The 21292-nt window shown below is 36.3% G+C and overlaps 1 protein-coding gene and 1 pseudogene across 1 annotated transcript; one reads left to right on the top strand and one right to left on the bottom strand.

Moving 5' to 3' along the window:
• The first annotated feature begins 1602 nt into the window (after nt 1–1602).
• On the top strand, nt 1603–7700 carry LOC122044246 (annotated as a pseudogene).
• Nucleotides 7701–11532: 3832 nt separating this feature from the next.
• Nucleotides 11533–15921, bottom strand: LOC122043207 (inactive TPR repeat-containing thioredoxin TTL3-like). The gene is made up of 8 exons (XM_042603719.1): nt 15817–15921; nt 14546–15628; nt 13203–13398; nt 12917–13101; nt 12499–12832; nt 12202–12406; nt 11994–12100; nt 11533–11912 (listed from the first exon to the last, which is right to left on the bottom strand). The coding sequence occupies exons 2-8, from the start codon at nt 15487–15489 to the stop codon at nt 11760–11762; spliced, it is 2124 nt and encodes a 707-aa protein (XP_042459653.1). The 5' UTR covers nt 15490–15628; nt 15817–15921; the 3' UTR covers nt 11533–11759.
• Nucleotides 15922–21292: the final 5371 nt, after the last annotated feature.

Here is a 21292-nt window from a genome sequence, read left to right as displayed (position 1 = left end):
ATTGCATATAAGATAAAATCTATCTTACAAAATCACACTTGGAAACTTATGAATCTTCCTCCTTGAAGTAAACCACTAGGTTGTAAGTGGATTTTCAAGAAGAAAGTGAAGTTAGATGATACAATTGATAAGTATAAGGCTAGATTGATAATCAAAGGATACCATTAATGAGAAGACCTTGATTATTTTAATATGTATTCTCCCGTGTCGAAAATAATTTTCATTAGAGTATTCACTACAAAAAAAATGAGATTCTACAACACTTAAAAGACAACGTTTTTTTTTAAAAGCGTTGTCTTTTTTTTTTTTAACAACGCTTTTAGTGAAAAGCGTTGTCTATTTCATTATTTTCTTATTAATAGACAACGTTTTTTAAAAAATCGTTGTCTATTAGTGATTTTTATGGGTCAAAGACAACGCTTCTTAAAAAGCGTTGTCTATTAGCATTTTTTTACAACGATTTTTTAAAAACGTTGTCTATTGTCAAACTCTCATCTAAATCTAAATTAATATAAACCGTTAAATCAAGTAAGGAGTAGAAAACCCCTAATTTCACTCGCCCACCTATCTTCCGATCAAATCCCTCCCGAACCCTTCTCCCAACTCCTTAAACACCCTAGTTCTCGTCTAAAATCTCACGCCGTCCTCCATCCAACTCCTCCTCTCAAGCGGCAGATCCCGGTGCTGAGGTGATCGACCACGATAGATCGATCCCACCGCACCTACCTCTTCCCCTCCATCCCCTCCCGCCCCTCCCGCCTCCGGGCTCTTCTTCTGCGCTCAGTATTCTTTTCCGCAGGGATGCCGTAGCTGGCGGGATTTTAGGGTATGCGATTATTTTTCTGTGGTGTTGTTTGTTCCAGTTCTTAGATTTCCGGAACATGGCGCGGCCTTCAGGAATCGCCGTCTCCCGGGCTCTTCTTCCCCCAATCGCCCTGGGGTTTCTTTCCAAGTCAGAGCTCCAGATGAAGGGATAAGGATACGCTGTAGTGGTCGGGAGCATGCTCTACTGCGCGTTCCCTTCTGCCCAGCATTTGCTGGTGCCAAAAATTCAATTTTTTTTTTATATATATAGAAGAAGATCGGTAGATAGCTGTTCTTGTTCTTTACCGGTACATCTTTCTTGGAGGAAGATGAAGAAATTGCTAAAATTGTGACAAGCGAAGTTGTACGTACTATATTACTTTAGTTTCTCTGTTTCTGGATTCTCTACTTCTTTTTTTTTTTGGCTTTGCTCGATCATTCGCTCCAACATTATTGCTTTTTCCCTTGTTGAATCAGGTTGTACCAACCACAAAGATCAAGCTTTCTTCTTCTATTTGACAAGATCTTACTGGTTTTTGGTCTTTTGTAAGATCTGCTTTAGCTCTGTGCCATTTTATCAGGTTCCTGTTGTTTCACAACAATATATCCTTCATTTACTATCATTTGTGCTATTTTTTATTGCTATACTTGGTATCTTGCAAAATCTTCTTGTCTTCTTTTTAGATGCTGATGCTATGTCTTCAGCTCTGCCTTTTTTATGCTGTGCATGCTTTGATCCAAGAATTTTTTGCAGAATAAATTGAGTTGTGGAATTAGGACTTTTTTGAATTAAGATCAAGCATCGACAAACATAGCAGAAAGCATAACTCTTAAGGAGAGACAAGGAATGAATACAACTAAGATCAAACGGAGAGTCGGTAAATATGAACTGGGACGCACGATCGGGGAAGGAACATTTGCCAAGGTCAAGTTTGCAAGGAATATCGAAACTAGAGAACCCATTGCCATCAAGATTCTTGACAAGGAGAAAGTTCTCAAACACAAATTAGTCGAACAGGTGGCTAAATTTTCCTGAAATTTTTTACTTCCTTATGCGCTAAGTTTGTTTTTTTTCTATATAACATCTGCAAAACTATTTTTGCAGTAACCTAATCCCAATGTGTGTGAATGCATGATGACATTGGAGCCTTTGTGCTGATTTCAAACAATTGAGTCCTGCATGTATAGGCAGATGCATTTGAAAACTTAAAATGCACTAATATTATCTTTTTTTTTCTGAATATTTTTGTTTCTTGCCACCATAGAAGTAGCTTTGTTAAGTCTTCCTCGATCGTCTCTTGACATATTTCAAGTTTACTAACAGTAAATTCTTTGTGCAGATCAAGCGAGAAGTAGCTACTATGAAGTTAATAAAGCATCCTAATGTTGTTTGCATCTATGAGGTCTAATTTTGCTTTCAACCTTATTTCTAGTCTCACTATGTGATAATTTTGGTAACACTATCCTAGTTGAAAGAGTGGCATTGTGATGCTTTCCTTGTCCCTCGTGATGTCTATTTCACAATTCATTTTAGTTATCATCTAGTGACATGGTACTGTAGTTTGGTCGGTAATCATCAACTAGAGTCTTGCTGTCCATGCATTGATCTCTCAATTGATTCACACTTACAAGAACTAGGCAATAAACACACACACATAGATGCAGGAATAAGCACTTTCTGTCAATTTCTTCTTTGAGAAATGTTCATTCACTTAGCTGATTAATGTTTTCCCCTATTCCAGGTGATGGGAAGCAAATCTAAGATTTTCATTATACTAGAATTTGCTAAGGGGGAGAGCTTTTCGACAAAATAGTAAGTGCAAATTTTGATGCATCAATTTCCTTATGACAATTTTCTTCTCTAGAAAGAACATACACGCTCAAGCCATAAGGAATATACTGTTGTCTCATAACGCGAATTGATAAAGAGTATATACTACCAACACCAATGAATTCAAACATAGAACCTTTTTGAGATCATGTTAAAACTTATTAGCTTAAAACTTATCTCAAAACTTTGATTTTTCTTAGAAACTCAAATTATCACCATTCATATACTTCTCACTCTAGTCTGATATATCATGTAGGTAAACCATGGTCGTATGAGGGAAGATGAAGCACGAAGATATTTCCAACAACTTATCAATGCGGTTGATTACTGCCATAGCAGGGGAGTTTACCATCGCAATCTGAAAGTAGACTAACCACACACATCCTTATGACGATGAATTATTCAAGTCTTTGAGCAATATTAATTATGTTAAATGCATTTCTGCAGCCAGAAAATTTACTACTCGATGCTTACGGTAACTTGAAAGTTTCAAACTTCGGATTAAGTGCATTATCACAGCAAGTCAGGGTAAACTTCATTTTGATCAGTGGATAATTTCTTAATATTTTTCGATTTATAATCATCCAATTAAGCTTCAAATTTTTTTAATGTTTGTTCCAGGATGATGGCTTACTTCATACCACTTGTGGCACTCCAAATTATGTTGCTCCAGAGGTCGAGATAACTATCTCGTGACGATATGTTTTGAACTAGTTTGAAGATCAAATCTGATACTTGTCTAAAATAATTTTGCTCTTCGTATTAGGTTCTCAATGATAGAGGCTATGACGGAGCAACTGCAGATTTATGGTCTTGTGGAGTCATCCTATTTGTGCTGCTTGCAGGTTACTTGGCCCTTTGAGGATTCTAATATTATCACCTTGTACAAGAAAAGTCACTAAAGTCATGTCTGTATGCTAAATGCACAATATTACACAACTCTGTTGTCTAAGTAGTTGTATGTATTTATAATTCTCATAAATTTGCAGGAACTGATTCTTCAACCCATTCTCATAAAGAACTGATTCTCATATTTCTGCAGTTTGAAGAAACGTTGCATTTCTACAACAACAATGCTTTTTGCAAGAAAGCGTTTGTAGAGAAGAAAGTGTTTCATTTCTGCAAGCTTTCTTTCTGCAGTTTGAAGAAACATTGTATTTCTTCAAGCTATCTTTCTTTCTTTCTGCAAGCATTTCATTTCTGAGTAATGAGTTTTGGTTCATTTTTAGAAAATAGCTAGTAGAAGTAATTTTTTGGTTCAAACTATTGATTGTAATTTTTTGTTTATATTTCAGGCCAACTGTTCAATCTGTTCAAAGCTCACAAAGATCCTAGACAAAATCCAATTGCTTATTCTTGTAATAGATTGAGAAAGATAAGCTACTTCTTCGGTATTGTGGTAGTAATTATTGTACTGTTTTGTCCCGTTCTCAAGACGATAATAATTTTTGAGTTTAGCTAGTAGAAGTAAACAGATTGTTGGCTTCGAGGTCAGCTAGTTATTTTGTGCTCTTTTGTTTTATTTGTGAATATCACTATCTACTTTGAAACAGAATTAGTGTTAATTTTGATATTTACTAGCTTCTCATGTAATTAAATACTAATATTACTTCAATGTCATAATTCTATTATTTTGGTATGAATTTGAAATCATTAGCTGAGTTGATTATATGTAAAATTCGAATTTAGACATGGTAAAAGAAAAATAATAGTTTCGTAAATATAAAAATAATGATTTTTAAATATATTTTTTAATTTTTTTTCTTTAAAACGACAACGCTTTTAAAGCGTTGCAAAAAGTGTTGTCTTTGTAAAAAAACAACAACGCTTTTAAAGCGTTGCAAAAAGTATTGTCTTTGTAAAAAAAATAACAACTCTTTTAAAGCGTTGTAATAGTGTTGTAAAAGCGTTGTCTTCGCTACAAACGACAACGCTTTAAAAGTGTTGTCGTTGAGCAGACTTTTAACAACAGTGCCTTTAACAATGCTTTTTCAGGCACAAAGACAATGATTTAAAAGCTTTGTCTATTAGCTTTTTTCTTGTAGTGATTGTTGGTCATAGCCGCTCTATGGAATTTTGAAATACATCAGATGGATGTAAATACAGTCTTTCTAAACAGAAATTTATAAGAAGAAATCTATATGGAGCAACCTGAGGGGTTTTCTGTGCTAAGATAGAAAAATAAGATTTATATATTGGTGAAGTCATTATATGGCTTGAAACAAGCATCAAAGCAGTGACATGAAAAATTTGATAATGTCATGAAGGAATGTGGATTCAAAATCAATGAATGTGATAAATATGTCTACATGAAAGCCACAGAAAATGACTACATCATCTTGTGACTATATATAGATGACATACTTATCATTGGGAGTAATGATAAGATTATCAAATCCACCAAGGATACGTTGAACTCAAGATTTAACATAAAAGACATAGCTCTAGCTGATGTGATTTTAGAAATCAAAATTCTTAGAACAATAGAAGAACTTGTTCTTAGTCAGTCTCATTGCATGGACAAGATTCTTGAGAAATTCACCAAGGATGATATTGCATTAGCACCAACGTCGATAGAAACGAGCCAACATCTATCGAAAAATCAAGATGAAAGTATTTCTCAGATAGAGTACTCTCGAGTGATTGGAAGTTTGATTTACTTGATGAGTTGTACATGACCAGACTTGACCTGCGTAGTTAGTAAACTGAGTAGATACATGAGTAATCTCGATATTAAGCACTAGAAAGGGATAACAAGAGTACTGAGGTACTTGAGGTATAATCGTGAATATAGACTGCACTATATAAGATATCCTGTTGTGATCGAAGGATTCAGCGATGCGAGTTGGATATCTGATATAAAAGGCTCTAAGTTTACGAGTGGATACGTATTCACTCTGGGAGGTGTAGCCATTTTGTAGAAATCTTCTAAGCAAACATTAATAACTAGAGCCACGATGGAATCTAAGTTTGTGGCTCTTCACAAATATGGTGAATAGGCTGAACGACTACGATAATTCTTAGAAGATATTTCGAGATGACCGAAACCTGTATCGACAATTCACATACATTGCAATAGTCAATTAGTAATCGGTCGGGCATCGAACCATCTGTATAATGGTAAGTACAGATATATATGTCATAAACATAATACCATTAGACAATTACTCTCAACTGGAGTTATCACTATTGACTATGTGAAGTCAAAAGATAACTTAGCAAATCCGTTAACCAAGGGGAGAGTTAGTTACAAGCTTATCATGAGGGCTAAACTTGATGTCGATGAGAAATATTGGTGCAAAGGAAACCCAACCTATGCAGACTAGAGATCCCAAAAACTAAATTCAAAGGGACAACCTAATTGTACTAACAAAGTTGCTTATTGTGGAGGAACGACCCAATGGATCAGTGAAAGTTGGAGGTTGAGTATACATCTTTTAATGATCCAAGTAGAGTAATAAGGAATACTCTTAATAAATCACCTATGTAAGAAAGAGGTGGGCCACTTTGAAGAGAATTGGAGGCACAATTCTTAGAACTTCTCACAAAATCATATGTGTTCATGGTCAAGAATGAACACATTCTGAGAATTGAGTTGTATCAGGGAGAGGCTTGGGTGAGATATGTCAATGCTTACACAGATGACAAAATAGTTCAAGGACATTGCATCTACTATCAGTCAGTAAGCAAACAGATCTTCACAAGGGAAGGTTCAAAGGGTAAAACTTACCTGTCCTATACTAGATTCAACTGTTGAATGCTATCACATATCCTATTTCCATTCATGTGAAGGATTATTGGATATGTGTGAATAGAGAAGAGGTAGAAGAGGCATAAAGCTCCATTATGAATGAGACTTTAGTCCCACATTGAGAACTTCAAAATATATTGGTTGATTTATATTAATTCACATGTATTGATGATATGAACAAATGCATAGGGAGAGACTCTCTCTTATGCGTGTGTGCGCGGGGAGGTGCAAATCTAAGGCCAAGATTGCACTGAACCAAGTTGACTTGTGTGTGAGCGCAACCTACGTGTGCGCCGAATGCTGGACCAGTCGATAATAATCCTTAATCGATCATTAATGTTGCACATTGGTCTAAACTCCTATATAAGGAAGCTGCGATCACAGACAATATACACACAAGTAGAAGCTCTCCACCTCCGTTCCCCTTCTCCTCTGTCGTGCATCTCTTGCTTGGCGAATTACTCGTGATGACAGTCAGGTACCTCTCAATTCACTGTGACCACCAGTGCTTGGTGCACATCACGGTTAACCGTTATATCCTCGGAAATAGACGACCTGAGAAAATCATGAAACACAGCCGGAGGGGGGCAAAAATGTTTCAAGGAAACTGCGTCCAACGCAGACCTCTGTCTGTTTCGTTCGCGCGACCTCTTCGCTCACTCGGGTGCATGCCCGTCCGATCGTACACTCGCTCGGTTGTTCATTCGCTCAGCTCTACCTCACGACCCGCTAGGTCAATCTGCCCACTCTGCCAATATACGGTCTGTCCGATCGTACACTCGCTCGGTTGTTCATTCGCTCAGCTCTACCTCACGACCCGCTAGGTCAATCTGCCCACTCTGCCAATATACGGTCTGCGTTCAACACTTAACAGAAAATCATTTTCCGCTGACAACTTAAGATTATCAGCTCAGGTTATCTTGATAAATAAGTAGATTTAATTTGATATATTTAATTCTACTCATTTTCAAAATGCCCGACAAATTATTTTTCTAACAATGATGTTCGACTATCTCAGTCAGCCCTATCAAATTAGCTAAACTAAATGAACAAAATTGAAAATACGCGTTTAGCTCATTAATATTTATTAACAAGTATCATAAAGTGTTCGTTTCCATCGGCATTATATTGTCGACCTCCCCCATCAACACCACGCTGCTATACGCCGACTTCCCCCTTGCAATCTACTCTATCGACAAGATCCTCCTCCTCTATGCCTTCTTTGGGCCGCATCCCCCGGAGGCTGCCCCTGCATGCGCGGTCCACTGTCGGACCTCTCGGAGCCGCCGCGCCCACCTTCAGAGTTTCCGTTGAAGTGGCCTGTAGTTTCGTCGCCGGAGTTGCGCTTCCAGCCATTATTAGCACTCTTGTTCATTGGCTGCATAATTTTTAGACCAATGATCTGTATATAGTCTAATTAATTTGTTTCATGGCGTATTGTTAATTTTTTAGATATAATTCAAATCTCTCTTATTTTTTTCCTGATATTAATATCTAAAGATTCCTATTTCCGATCTAAACAGTCATATTTTTAAAAAATAATAATAAATATTTAAAGGTAATTATATTTGTGATTAAAAAATACATAATTCAAAGCTATAAAAACCCTTCCCCCTTTTTATTTGGGTGGAATCAATTAAAAACAAATTGAACAACTCATTAAATTAATAAACAACATTAATAATTCATGAATAACTTTCATAAATAATATTTGTAAATCATATTTATCAATAAAATTTTTATTAACATATTATATAAATAAATAAATTTATATTATTAAATCCAATAACTAATCAAATAAATATAAAATATAAAATTTAAGATTTAAATTAAAAATTTGATAACATTTAAATAAATTAAGTTTAAACTAAATTTGAACGTTAATAATAAAGAAATCAAGTCAAGTTTAGTAGGAGAAAGCAAGAAAAGTGCATGGCGGCACAATTCTTCACAGATTATCGATCATGATACGACATGATGCTACAATTGTTATACGACGGCGGGGCTGCAGGATACGTAGTCCATGAGATCGCCGGCGCCGGCTGCCAAGCGCTCTTATTCGACTCTTCCACCGCCGACGATTTCTTGTCCACTTTGTTATTTTCTTCGGCACGACGATACGTAGTCCATGAGATCGCCGGCGCCGATCACGGTGAGGTGGTCGTCGTCCAGCACCACAGACACCATGCCGAGCAATCCGACGACGATCTTGAGAGCCTGACGACACGGAAATGCTGTAAAAAGATGAAATCGCTCGCCTCTAATGCTCTCATCGCACCCAATCCAAAATCATCACGAGAGAAATAAATTACGATAATCTAATCGAGAGGACAAGTGAGGTGGATGTGGTAATTAATTATTTATTTATTTTATCAATAAAAATGTTCTTCCTGAGTGGGCGAAACCTATTTCATACTTAATATGATTAATTTTTATAAAAAAATAATACAAAAATTGTCAATATTCTAATTATGGTATTTGGAGGCTCATAAACTCCTTTTTTATCTTGAAGATGTATTTTTGGTCCATTCTCAATTATAAAACTAAAGACATGATTTGTGTAAAAAAATAATTTGAGGTTAAATTACTGATTAAAATAAAATAAAATTTAAATTAGAGTGTTTGAGGCTTATAATGATTTAAAAAATATATCATTTTAAAGGTGCAAACTAATTTATAAATCATTTTAAATTTAAAAAATTGATGGAAACAAAATAATCACAAGCACTTTTCAATTCAATTATTTGTCGAAATAAACTCTCAAATACAGAAAAGTATTAGTATTATACTTGAGATATTCTCAATTAAAAATCCATTTGCACCGTTGTGAAATTAGTTTCTGTTTTTAGGTAAACATTGATGGTCTAGTCCATTTATGATGTCATTAATATGATAATAAATTAAACATTACACTGGAACGTATTTAAAAATGTGCTAATCTAGCTAACCTAAAATTTGTATTTTTCTATTTATTTTAGTGATCAATAAAAAATTTCTATGGAATCAAAATGATCATCTAAGAATTAATATATTTCAGAGAATTAAATACATATGGTAAAACAGATGATTCACTCATCTTAACATCCCTGCTAATTCATCCATAGATCAACACAGAAAAGATAAATCACGGATAACTACTAGTTATTAATACATGTGGTTAAGGTATGAAAAAAGACATACTCAGATGCATATGACAACCCTTATATTTAACTATCATCCCGCCACACTCCGCCCTGCCCGTCCTGTCCCGAGGAGACTAACAGAATTGAATACATAAAACATATAAGAATGCACTTATCAATCTTGGGAAAATTTGCATGCAGTCCCCATTAACAAATACAAATTTGCATGCACTCCTCATTGGAAAAAATCTTTCTTTTCACTTCCTAGTCTAATATATTTATCTAATTGCCCCTGATATTTTAAGTATAAAAAGCCTAAAAATGAGTATAAATCCTCTTAAATTCAGTACAATTAAACTAGAATCTAGTATATTTTCTATCAAATTGAGTACGATTCTTTTTCCACCTCAATTGGATGGAAAATATATAGATTTTCTTCTAATGGTACTCAATTAGATGTAAAATATACTAGATTTTCTTTAAATGATACTCAATTGGATGAAAAATATACTACATTTTTTTCAAATGGTACTGAATTTAGGAAGAATTATATTAAATAGGAAAAAAGTCGTACTAAATTTAATAGAAAATATACTCGATTCTAGTTTAAAATGCTGAATTTAATAGGAATTATACTCATTTTTAGACTATTTATACCTAAAATATATGAAGGACAATTTTAATTAAAAATATACTCGAATATATTAGATTTTCTTTAAATGATACTCAATTGAATAGAAAATATACTAGATTTTCTTTAAATTATACTTATTTTTGGACCTTTTGTACTTAAAAAAATCTTAGGGGTAATTAGGTCACAATATTTATATGAGGGAGTTGAAGCAAATAAAACTTTACATGCAGGGAATGAAAATAAAATTTTTTATGAGTGAAAATTACATGCAAAATTTAAATTCTACTTAAAAATTTTTCTCTACTTTACTCAACAATCTTTAGTTTGTCACGCATGCTTATAGAATATTAAGCTGTTCTTTCCGCTCACAGAAGACTAATTTTTATTTAAAACAAAAAATGTATATTTTTCTATAATTTAAATTTGAATTATAGTTTTATACAATTTCATTATAAATAAAAAAAATGGGTGAAGAGACATATAATAAATGTACGACTCGCCTTCATATTTGCTCAAGAAAAAAATTAAGTTGCCCCGGATAATGCAGCGGTAGATTACGTTCTTAATTTTAGATTATTGAAAGATCAAGACTAATTAACAAATAAATTTTTTTAATAAATAATTGATTTAAGAACATTATGCCACTGCGAGCGTAAAAAATAATATTAGCTTAATATTTAAAATTCAGAACCTTTTTTTTCTTCTTGTGAAATAAGTGAAATGAATAAATTTTTTATCATAATTTTTTTTTCTTTTTTATTCACAGATTTTTCCGATTAGGAAAAAGAGAATAATATATATTATTTTTATTATTATTAAAATAATTCATTATAATAATGAATAATGTTATTTTCATTTTTTTTTTAATTAGTACACACAAAAATAAAAATTTATTCATTTTCAAATAATTTTTTTATTTGATCCTATCCAAATCCAATTTTCAATTGTCTTTAGGAACCCCTCAATTTTTAAATATAAAAAATTTATAAGTATAAAAATAAGTGATAAAAGAAAAGTGAATATAAGACAATGATACGATTGTCTATCCTCAACATAAACATATATATTTCGCCCTCTTAATATGAAATTTCTAACTCCGCCCTCACAGGTGAAAACAATCCTCTTGAAAAATTAATCAACATAAATTAAATTAATAGGTATAAATTATACGGTGCCAACTAAAAGAAACTCCAGGATTAATAGCCGTCGCCGTGCGTCCACCTCCGAAGAGCAGCTGGACCAGGATTACCTGGAAAAAACAGAAAGAAAAAAACTCGCATTGTAGTTGAAGTCTTAATGAGAATCTGTTCTTTCTCCTATTTAGTCCGCTCTATGTCTGGCTAACCGCAAATCGTGGAAGTTTCAGTACATTGTAAAATGAAATATAAGCTAAAAAAAAGTTTTGGTAAATATTGAATTGCAACCTTGGAGAGAAGAAAAAAAAAATAATGGAAGATGAGGAACAAATAGCACAGTATAGACAAAGAAAAAAAAAGGACAAAATGATTGGATTCTTGGTAGCTGCAGCCTATTAATGTTTGCTTCTTTCTCGCATGCTGTTCCAACATGATTGATTGATGTTGGCACTTTCTGAGACTCGCCATTTTGCTTTATCAGCTATGAACTGTACTGCCTTATGGAGTACTCCAAAACCTGGTGGCTGGGGCAGATCATCTCCTTCACTTTGGTCCCGCTCTTGTAGATTTTGAAAGTGGGGAATGTCCTCACGTTCTCCACCTTGGCCACCATTGGTATCGCACTCACATCAACCTGCCAACGGGCCAAGGATTATACATTTGTAGATCAAGTGTGTGTGTGAAGATAAGTTGAAGGAAAAGCTGATTAATTTACCTTTAGAAAGTTCACAGATGGAAATCTTTTGCACAGGGTATCCACAAATGGGGTGATCTTGTTGCAGTTGTGGTTGAGTGCCACCATGAAATACACAACAGACACTCCTGAACAGATTCAGTGAGTATAAGGAAGAATAGAGAGCAAATAATAATACCTATAATACAAGATGATTATAGAAATTAGTTGGGGGGATGCATCATCTCACCAGGCAAACTTATGGCTTGTTGAAAGTGCTCAAATCCCATAATTTCCTCAACCTCCCCGCCGAATTTCATATTCGAGACTTCCTCCCCTCGAGAGGTTTTTAGTGCAACTTGAGCATGAAAGAGGGCTTCTGCAACCTCAATATCACCAGGGAGCTGCTTCCTGAGAGCCTCATAATCTGCAACAGCCTCGCTCCACCTCTCAAGCTAACAACCACAAAGATCGACAAGGATATCATTGGAAGTCATCCAATAGATTCTTTGATATCGGAATAAAAAATGGAAGGGAAATGTATCACCTCAGTGTATGAGGCAGCACGCCTAAGAAGGGCTTTGGTGTAGTTGGCTTGAATGCTGAGAGCTTTGTTGCAATCCTCAATAGCCTTTTCCCACTGTACGAGTTTGGACCAGCAAGCAGCTCGATTGCAGTACAAAACAGGGTTTGCAGAGTCATACTTGAGTCCTTCCCCATAAGCTAAGTGTGCTTCTGCAAACTTTCCTGAGTTAAAGAGTTCATTGCCTAATGCTCGTGCTCTAGATACAGCTCTAGTGTTGTTCAATACAGTATATATCTCCATATTTATGGTATCAATCTGCCTTGCTTTTTGAGCGGCAGTAACTGCATTTTCAAACCTGAAAATTATTCACTAGTCATTCCAAGTGAAAACAAAAAAAGGTAAACACTGTCTTACTTAGTACAGCATTATTAAGCCTCACCTTCCTTGAGCCATATCAACTTGAGCGTTGACGACATACAAGTATGAATTTGATAGCATTCCAAAGAATTTGGTATTTGGGGGCTGTGAGGATAAGTTCTCGAGCTTGAATGCATTGGACATGACAAAATCAGCTTCCTCAAGTTGATGGATTCGAAGATGTGCTTCGGCTTTAGAAGCCATGACCTGCAATTGTGGACTTTGTAAGAATACATTTTCATTTTCTCTTATTGTAACTTTAACTAGACGTCTACACGAATAAAGTTAAGTGCTAGCTATGAATTTACCAATGAAGAAGCATTTGCTCCTTCAGTAATAGCAGCATCACTCTCCTTAAGTACACTCTTCCAATCTCGAACCTTTCGGGCTTCTGCACACATGTCCAAATGCCTCTCCACTGTTTGTAACTTCCTAAATTCAACAGGATCTGGCCGTGGGCTGGCCAACAAAAGATGTTTCCGAGCATTCTCAACTTGTCCTAAGCTGTCAACCAAAATAAGCAATTTGAACAGAAGAACCTATATTCCAGAATCTCTCAACAAGTGATGTTTCTGAACAAGCTGTTTAGCCAAGATAAGCAGTTGGAATAGAAGAACATACATTCCCTAACCTCTCAAACCTAATTTATCTGAAATTTTGTTAAAGATTTAGCTCATCATATTGGCTAGAAATCCAGATAAAACATGATTTATCACGAATCCAAAGGACAACTAATGAAACGCTAAGGATGAAGGGAATCATTGTTAAAACTCAAAGAGTAACAAAAGAAAACCAATAAAGCCTAAAACATATCAAGCAAAACAAAACTACAAGTTCTTTTTTTTCAAAGTTCTTAAGTCCATATAAAAAGGATAAACGGATGAAGAACTTGAAGTACAATCCTTTATTTGTGACTAGAATATTTGTTGCAGTAAAGTGATCTACTAATCATAGTTACAAAAAAAGAAAGGATAGGTAACCATGTCAGGAATTCAATTAATCATAAACATGCAGCAGGGAGCAACATTTGTACATCACAACAACAATATGCTGTTTCTTTTTCTTACTGAGCAACAAGAGAATGCTTTAATAACTACAATCAACAACATTCCTAACCCATAGTCCAAAATCATTAGTTTTAAACAAAGAACGGGCAACAAATATATGAACCTTGATTTGTTTGAAGATGCTCAGTGCTCACAATTCTATAAAGTTAACCTACCATATAAAATGCAAACCAAGATTATCTCTTTTATAAATTCAGAATTGTTATTCATCAATATGAATCAGTGTACATATCCATGTATGAACGTGAGATGCAGTTGCAAATCTGAATAACAAATATAAAGATCCAATAAAAAACATTAACCAACTTGAGAGAAGAAGAGACAACCACTTTGATCTGAACAGAATTTGATAAAATAGATATAGATCTCAAGTTATAATTACTAATTGTGTATTAAAAGCATTCATATACAAACTGCTGATCATAGTTAATAAAAACCAAGTGACTAGCACGAAGTAAACAAATCGTCTATAATTTAGCAACGCCAATATCTTAGCCCAGTACTATGAATTAGTAGCTAATCAATTAACATACTTGTAAATTTTGACTTTGAGGGATGAATGGAACATCTTAAAGTGTTCGAACCTTATAAGCAAGGATGCCAGCCTCTGGTGAGCACGCCCAAATGCTGGATCCAAAAGCAATGCCTCTTCGCACTCCTTTACTGCCTCACCAAACCTCCGGAGGCCTGTCAGAGCCGCAGCACGGTTGCTTCGGCAGGCTGCGTTATCCGGGCACAACGCGATTGCCCTGTCGTAGAGTTTCAGAGCCTCCGTGAAGTTCCCTTTCCTATACTGTTCATTGCCCACGCTTTTTACCTCCTCCGAATCAATGCTGAGCATCGCCCTTCTCACTGCAGGATCCACGCCATTGCAAGAGGCCACTTCAATTGGCTTCCCGCTGCTTGCAACGCTGGTTCCACCCCTCACTATGTTCCCATGGCCATAGTTCCCAGTTCCGGATCCTAGCGTGTCGGTCCTCACAGCACTCCGGCTCATCATGACCGTCTTGCCAATCTTCCCCGATGGGCATATGTTCCCTGCCGGTAGAATATTAGTAATCGGAGAGCTCGCAGAGGAGCTGCTACCAGACCCAGAACCGGTGGTGAAGCTGGGCGAAAAACTGCCGCCGGCGTAGATAAGTGGGACAGAGCCGGAACGACGGTGCCCCGGCTTGGAACTCTTGCTGTCCATGGCGCCAGGAATGGGATCATTGGGCCCTAAAACGATCTCACCGGAGTAAGAGCGTCTCCCGTCGAGGCCAAGATCGTATTTTTTGGAGTCCGCGAGTGGAGAGGGCTTCCCTGAGACCGAAATGGAGGAGCCGGAGCTACTGCTGCTGCTGGTAGTGTTGCCACTGGTGGTGGGACGCGTTGGGTGATGCGAGGCATGGGAGCTAAGGACAGGGAAGTCTTTGAAATCGGGTTTGTTTGCCTCCACACTTAAAGCGGAGCGGAATTGATCCGAAACGGAGTCCAACGACTGCATCTTCTGATTGCTGGAGGCGGAGGCGCCGACGTGGTTGGACATTTTGCTACAGGTCTCTTCCAGGAGCTCCAAAGACTGCAACTTTTGCAGATAAGATGATACAAGAAGGTGGCCTGATCGGTTCGAAGAGAGGAAGAGATCGGGAACGACTGGATCTGGGGAGGTTAAAAGGCTCGAGCGGCTGAAGACATGGAAGAACAGGAAAGGTTTAAAAATAAAAATAAAAATCCCAACTTTCCGTAAAAACAAAGAATCAAATGAGAGAGAAGATGGGGATTCAGCGATGCAAAGAATGAATCAAATGGAAGAAATGAGGGCAGATCTTGGGATCTAAACGACGAAGAAGGGAGAAAGAGGCAAATAGCTCACTCTTCACCCACTTTAATGTTCCCCTCTTACTCCGCCTGATGCATCACGAGAATCCTCGCCGCTTGTCTCTCGACTCCTCGCAAAGAAGAAGCAGCGGAAGGTAAGTTCACCATCGGTGACCACAGGCTTAATACGATTAATACAAATTATCAAATTCTGAAGATATTCTCTGAATTTAGGTAAATATAAGGGGTATCGTGGTAAAATCTTGACCCGTGATCGTGGCAGCTGGCCATGTGAGTGGTGGCTTGCCAACTAAGCCTAGGCGAAGCTTGCCAGCTAAGCAGCGTCGACGCTTCACCGGTCATCGGACCGCGAGTAACCGCACCCCGAAACATCCAATTTCCTGCTCCTGCAATTTTTTCGTGTTGTTAACTTTTTCGCGATTAATATCATTAAATATGGAAAAATACAACATGGATACTAATACTAATTTAATGATTTTTTTAATAGAAATTTTGTATCTATTCAAGGTATCCCTGGTGGATTTAGCATCGACGATGGAGTCTGATATCAGCATTCGCGTTAATGATGGCGTGATTGTCTATTTAATATGATCTGCCATTAATGCAGAGTATTTGCGTCTGAGGCTGAATAAAAGGTTCAACATTCCCTGCCTTACTCGACGGTCAATAATTCAACATGCTTAGGGCATCTCCAATTACGGTAAATCTGGCTATCCATAAAATAAATTTATCTAGTTAAAAATTAATTAAGTATTATTAATAAAAATTCATTAGATATTATTTTAAAAAATTAAATATAAAAATAAATGAGAAAGGATACAATTGACTCATAAAATATAATATTGATCTAAAAATTAGATATAATGACCTTAATATAAAAAAATTCATTCTAACGGATTAAATAAAATTTAGTCATTTAACATTGTCATTTCAATTATTCAAATTTTATAAAAAAGTTTTTCATGGTCATAATATATCATATTATGTCATATTAATATTTTAAAAAACTATTGAAACATCTCCAATAGTTAGAGCTCTAAGTGATTTTTATATGGTTCAATTAATAACATGTAATTGTATAATTACATACATATTATATCTGATCTCGTCCGAAAGTTGAGTCGGATGAAGGCGAGCCTTGATGGGCTGGGAATTAACGGAAAGTTGTTGAAGCGTTGGATCTACCAGGTACCCCCCTGGGAAGGTTCACACGGGCGGCTAACGAAGAAAGATGACTAGGACGATGGCGCTATTGCTCTGCGCACACTCAGACGAGCCCACGAGTCGTTAGAGATCATGAACCAGGGAATAAGTCCCCGGGTCAGGCCCTCCGACGCTCAAGTCAGGTACTTTTCCTCAGAAATCACAGAGAAAGGACAAAAAGTAAAGACTAGTGAGAAATGACGAGTGCACGTATCTGCATAAGGGACAAAGCATCCCTTTTTATACTGCAACGAATGTCTATGGGACCTGGCGAGTGTCAGGGAATGTCAGCTGTCAAGCTTTGTCTGGCGGTGACTGACACATGGCTCTTCCTAATAGGCTGGCGGCAAAACCAAAGGCGTAGCGAGCCCAACTGTTAGCATATTCCCTGCCACATTGATTGTTCTCTGACATTCTCTGACAAACGGTTACGATTCTTTGGCTTGTTTGTCCTGTAGTGCCTAAGCACTAGGTTTGTGTCATGACCTGCTTCGATCCACTGCTATTCATGGCTTGTACGTCCCGACCTGCACTTCAGGTATGTTTCCCAACCCACTTCTATTTACCGTTATCCTTGGCTCGTATGTCCTGATATGAATGCCAGGTCTGTTTCCCAACCTGCTTCCGTTTACTATTATCCTTGGCTTGTACGTCCCAACCTGCATGTTAGGTCTGTTTCCCAGCCTGCTTCCGTTTACTATTATCCTTGGCTAGTACGTCCCGACCTGCACGTTAGGTCTATTTCCCGACCTGTTTCCGTTTACTATTATCCTTGGCTAGTACGTCCCGACCTGCACGTTAGGTCTGTTTATTCTCCCGATCTGCACACTAGGTTTGTGCCCAGACCTGTTTACTATTACCTGCTATCCATGGCTTGTACGTCCCAACCTGCACGTTGGGTCTGTGCCCAGACATGTTTACTGTTATCTGCTATCCATGGCTGGTACGCCCCGACCCGCACGCTGGGTCTGTTCCCAGACCTGTTCACTGTTACCTGCTATCCATGGCTTATACGCCCCGACCTGCACGTTGGGTCTATGCCCAGACATATTTACTGTTTACTGCTATCCATGGCTTGTACGTCCTGACCTGCACGCTAGGTCTGTTCCCATACCTATTTACTATTTACTGCTATCCATGGCTTGTACGTCTCGACCTGCACACTAGGTCTGTTCCCAGACCTGTTTACTGTTTACTCCTATCTATGCACACTGGGTCTGTTTATTCTTCAGGTCTGCACGCTAGGTCTGTTTATTCTACGCCCAAAGCCTTCTTTCCTCTATCTTGATCTATAGGCTCAGTCCTCCACTATACCTGGCCTGTGGGCCCTGTCCTTGACCGCTATCAGGGCTGACCCTTGTCCGACTTATACTCCCATCCTTTGACCATCCCCTCAGTTGAGACTTGGACCCTGACCCTGTAAGCTTGACTCTTGACTAGCCACGGAGGTTGTGCTTTTGACCTCCACGTAAGCTTGACTTCTGACCTCCACGTAAGCTTGACCTCTGACCATCCTGCAGTCTTGACTCCTAACCACATCATCTTATTGACCCCACGAACATGCACCATATCAATATCAATTTTAAGATAAAAAATAATTTTAAATTTTTACTACTACTCTTGAATTATAAATTTCAAATACAAACCTTTTGAAAAATCTTATACTGGAAATGCTCATATTCCCCTAGTTTTTATAATCATGATTGTATCGGGTCAAGATCGAATAGTTTGGAGAAATTATTGAATTTAGAAATAATCTTCTTAAAAATCTATTATTTTGGTAAATATAAAATCATAGAGATTTAAAAATCGATCATTTTTTAATAAAGAAATCAAAAAATAATATTGATGAAAAATTAACACAAAAATTAAAATATATAAATAGTTAAAATATAATAATAATAATAATAATAATAAATTTTTAAAAATTACGGATTAAATTATATTGATTTAGGTTGAAATTAAGCTATTACAAATATATCCAGTAACTAACCAGAGATCTCTAAATATATTTTATTTATTCAATCTGAATAAAAAATTATTGTCTCTCAAAACTTTACATCATTCATTTTTGTTGGGGTTCAATCAAAATCTCACGTTGAAAATATTTAGTAAAAATCATGGATTATTTAAAAGGATGTAGGATATTACTATTGGAATGATATCTTTTTGGTCGAAGAGTAAAGTCATAACGATTTATGCCCAAAGTGAATAATATCATGTCATTATAGATATATGAATATCCTTTCAACATTACTGTTCTTAATAAAACATACGTAGAATCCTTTGTAACATAGAATCGAATTGATCCTACTTATTTTGCTTTGATTCAACCTAAAAAAATTTAGGAGGGTGATTTCGAATACAATTCTTACAATCCTATCATTCGGATTGTGATTTTGTAAATCATGCTAGCTCCTATTAATCGCTTAAGAAATCAGTCTCAAAGTCAAACAATATGCATGGCATGCCTAGAAAATTACTGTATAACTATGAGGCAGTGTGATGGTTAAGACATAAGATATTATCATATGAGATTTTGGGATTAAAATTAACCATGTTCTAGCATATATTTTTCTATGTCTTACTTACTTGCATTAATAATTAGTAATCATCTATGATTTACCTCCTCCGTGTTAATCTAAAAATAAATTGACAAGGACACTAAATGAGTGAATTGCTTTTTTTACCACATGCCTAGGAAATTACTCTCCAAATCAATATTTAGTCACTTGGATTCAGATTTTAAATTGTGGGGATTAAAGTGCCCGCGTCCAATAAAAAACTCCAGTAGGTGTTATGATCTCTCGATGGATCCAACATTTTCTAAAAGGAGTGGCTACACTAAACAACTATATGAACTCGGAAAGAAAGGGAGTGGTTACACTAAACAAATTAAATTATATACCAACACAACTCGACGGGATCACTTACTACTTTTATTATCTTTTTAACAAAAGCTGCTGCAATTATATAATTCACAGCATTACTGACATGATTCGGAGAGTTAATCGTAAATGTGGCATCCACAAGTCAAAAATCAAGAGGAGTTGGACAACAAATCAACAACAAGCTCGGTTCAAGTCAAACCGATTCAATCAAGGCTAGCTCAGATCAGTTTAAATCAAGTCTGGGTCAGTCAAACAAAGCTCCAGCCCAATCAATTTTAAAAGAAGACCTCAGTCAATTCAATCCGAGTCACATTTAGTTCATCCAAATTAGGACTCAGACTCGATTATTGGAATGTTAAATCTTTAATGGTTAAGCATCGTAATATTACATCTAGACAAACAGCAACAACACATTGCCAATGTTGTGGCAAAAAGGCTCTCAGCGCCTTCGTCAATTCGCCCCAAGATCAACACAGAAGAGGTAAATCATAAACAGCTACTAGCCTTTGGAATAGTGACTAGCACATAAGGGAGTTATTTACCTCGACTTTATCGAGATTCAAACCCCAGACCTCATTGTGACAACACTTCATACGCTAGTCACTAGACCTATCCGAAGGAACAATACATTGTCAATGTTGCATCCTGTCGTGCGTGCATGTGGCATTTCGATTTTGCTTCAATTTTCGCTCCTCATTTACTCATTCCACCTCAATTAATTCTATATTAATTACATTATCCTAAATTAATATAAGACCAATTTCAATTTTTTTTCCATTCAATTTCTTCACTCATTCTCTGATCAGTGCTGTATTCTTCCTCCCTCATCATGATTCTCTCAAAGGGCATCCTTCTTCTCTCTTACTCGGTAATGTTTCTTCTTTTTCTCTTTTCTTCTTCCCACGTTCTTCATTACTTTATGTAAATGATAAATTATGGATAAAATAGATCTAAATATCATTGGAAAAAATAAATTATTAGTAATTACATGAGAATTTTACTCTTGTTTTTTTCTTTTTCGATACAGGCAAAATATCAAATTGCTACTCTCAGAATTAACAGCCATGATTTATGCATTTAAAAATTATAAAAATTGAACATAGAATTTTAAGTGCCCTATTATCAAATTGCTACTATCACAATTCACAGCAAAGGGAATTTAGCAAAAGACGTACTTAGTATAATGTATTTATCAAAAGGCACATCATAAGTTGATATATATCAAAAGGCGCAGTTTAACAAATTCAATTTCCAGATTATCCCTCTGGCTACCTGGCAACCACATTGTTCAATCACCATTTTCCAAGCATCCAAGACAAATTGAATTGAAAAATAATTTGTGGTTCGGATGCACGTCATCTCACCGTCTCTCTCCCTCCATCCCTCTGCGTGGTGTTATAAACACGAAAGAAATAT

This window comes from Zingiber officinale, chromosome 2A (genome assembly GCF_018446385.1).
Source record: "Zingiber officinale cultivar Zhangliang chromosome 2A, Zo_v1.1, whole genome shotgun sequence".
Lineage (NCBI taxonomy): Eukaryota > Viridiplantae > Streptophyta > Magnoliopsida > Zingiberales > Zingiberaceae > Zingiber > Zingiber officinale.
This window is presented reverse-complemented; position numbering and strand designations above follow the sequence as displayed.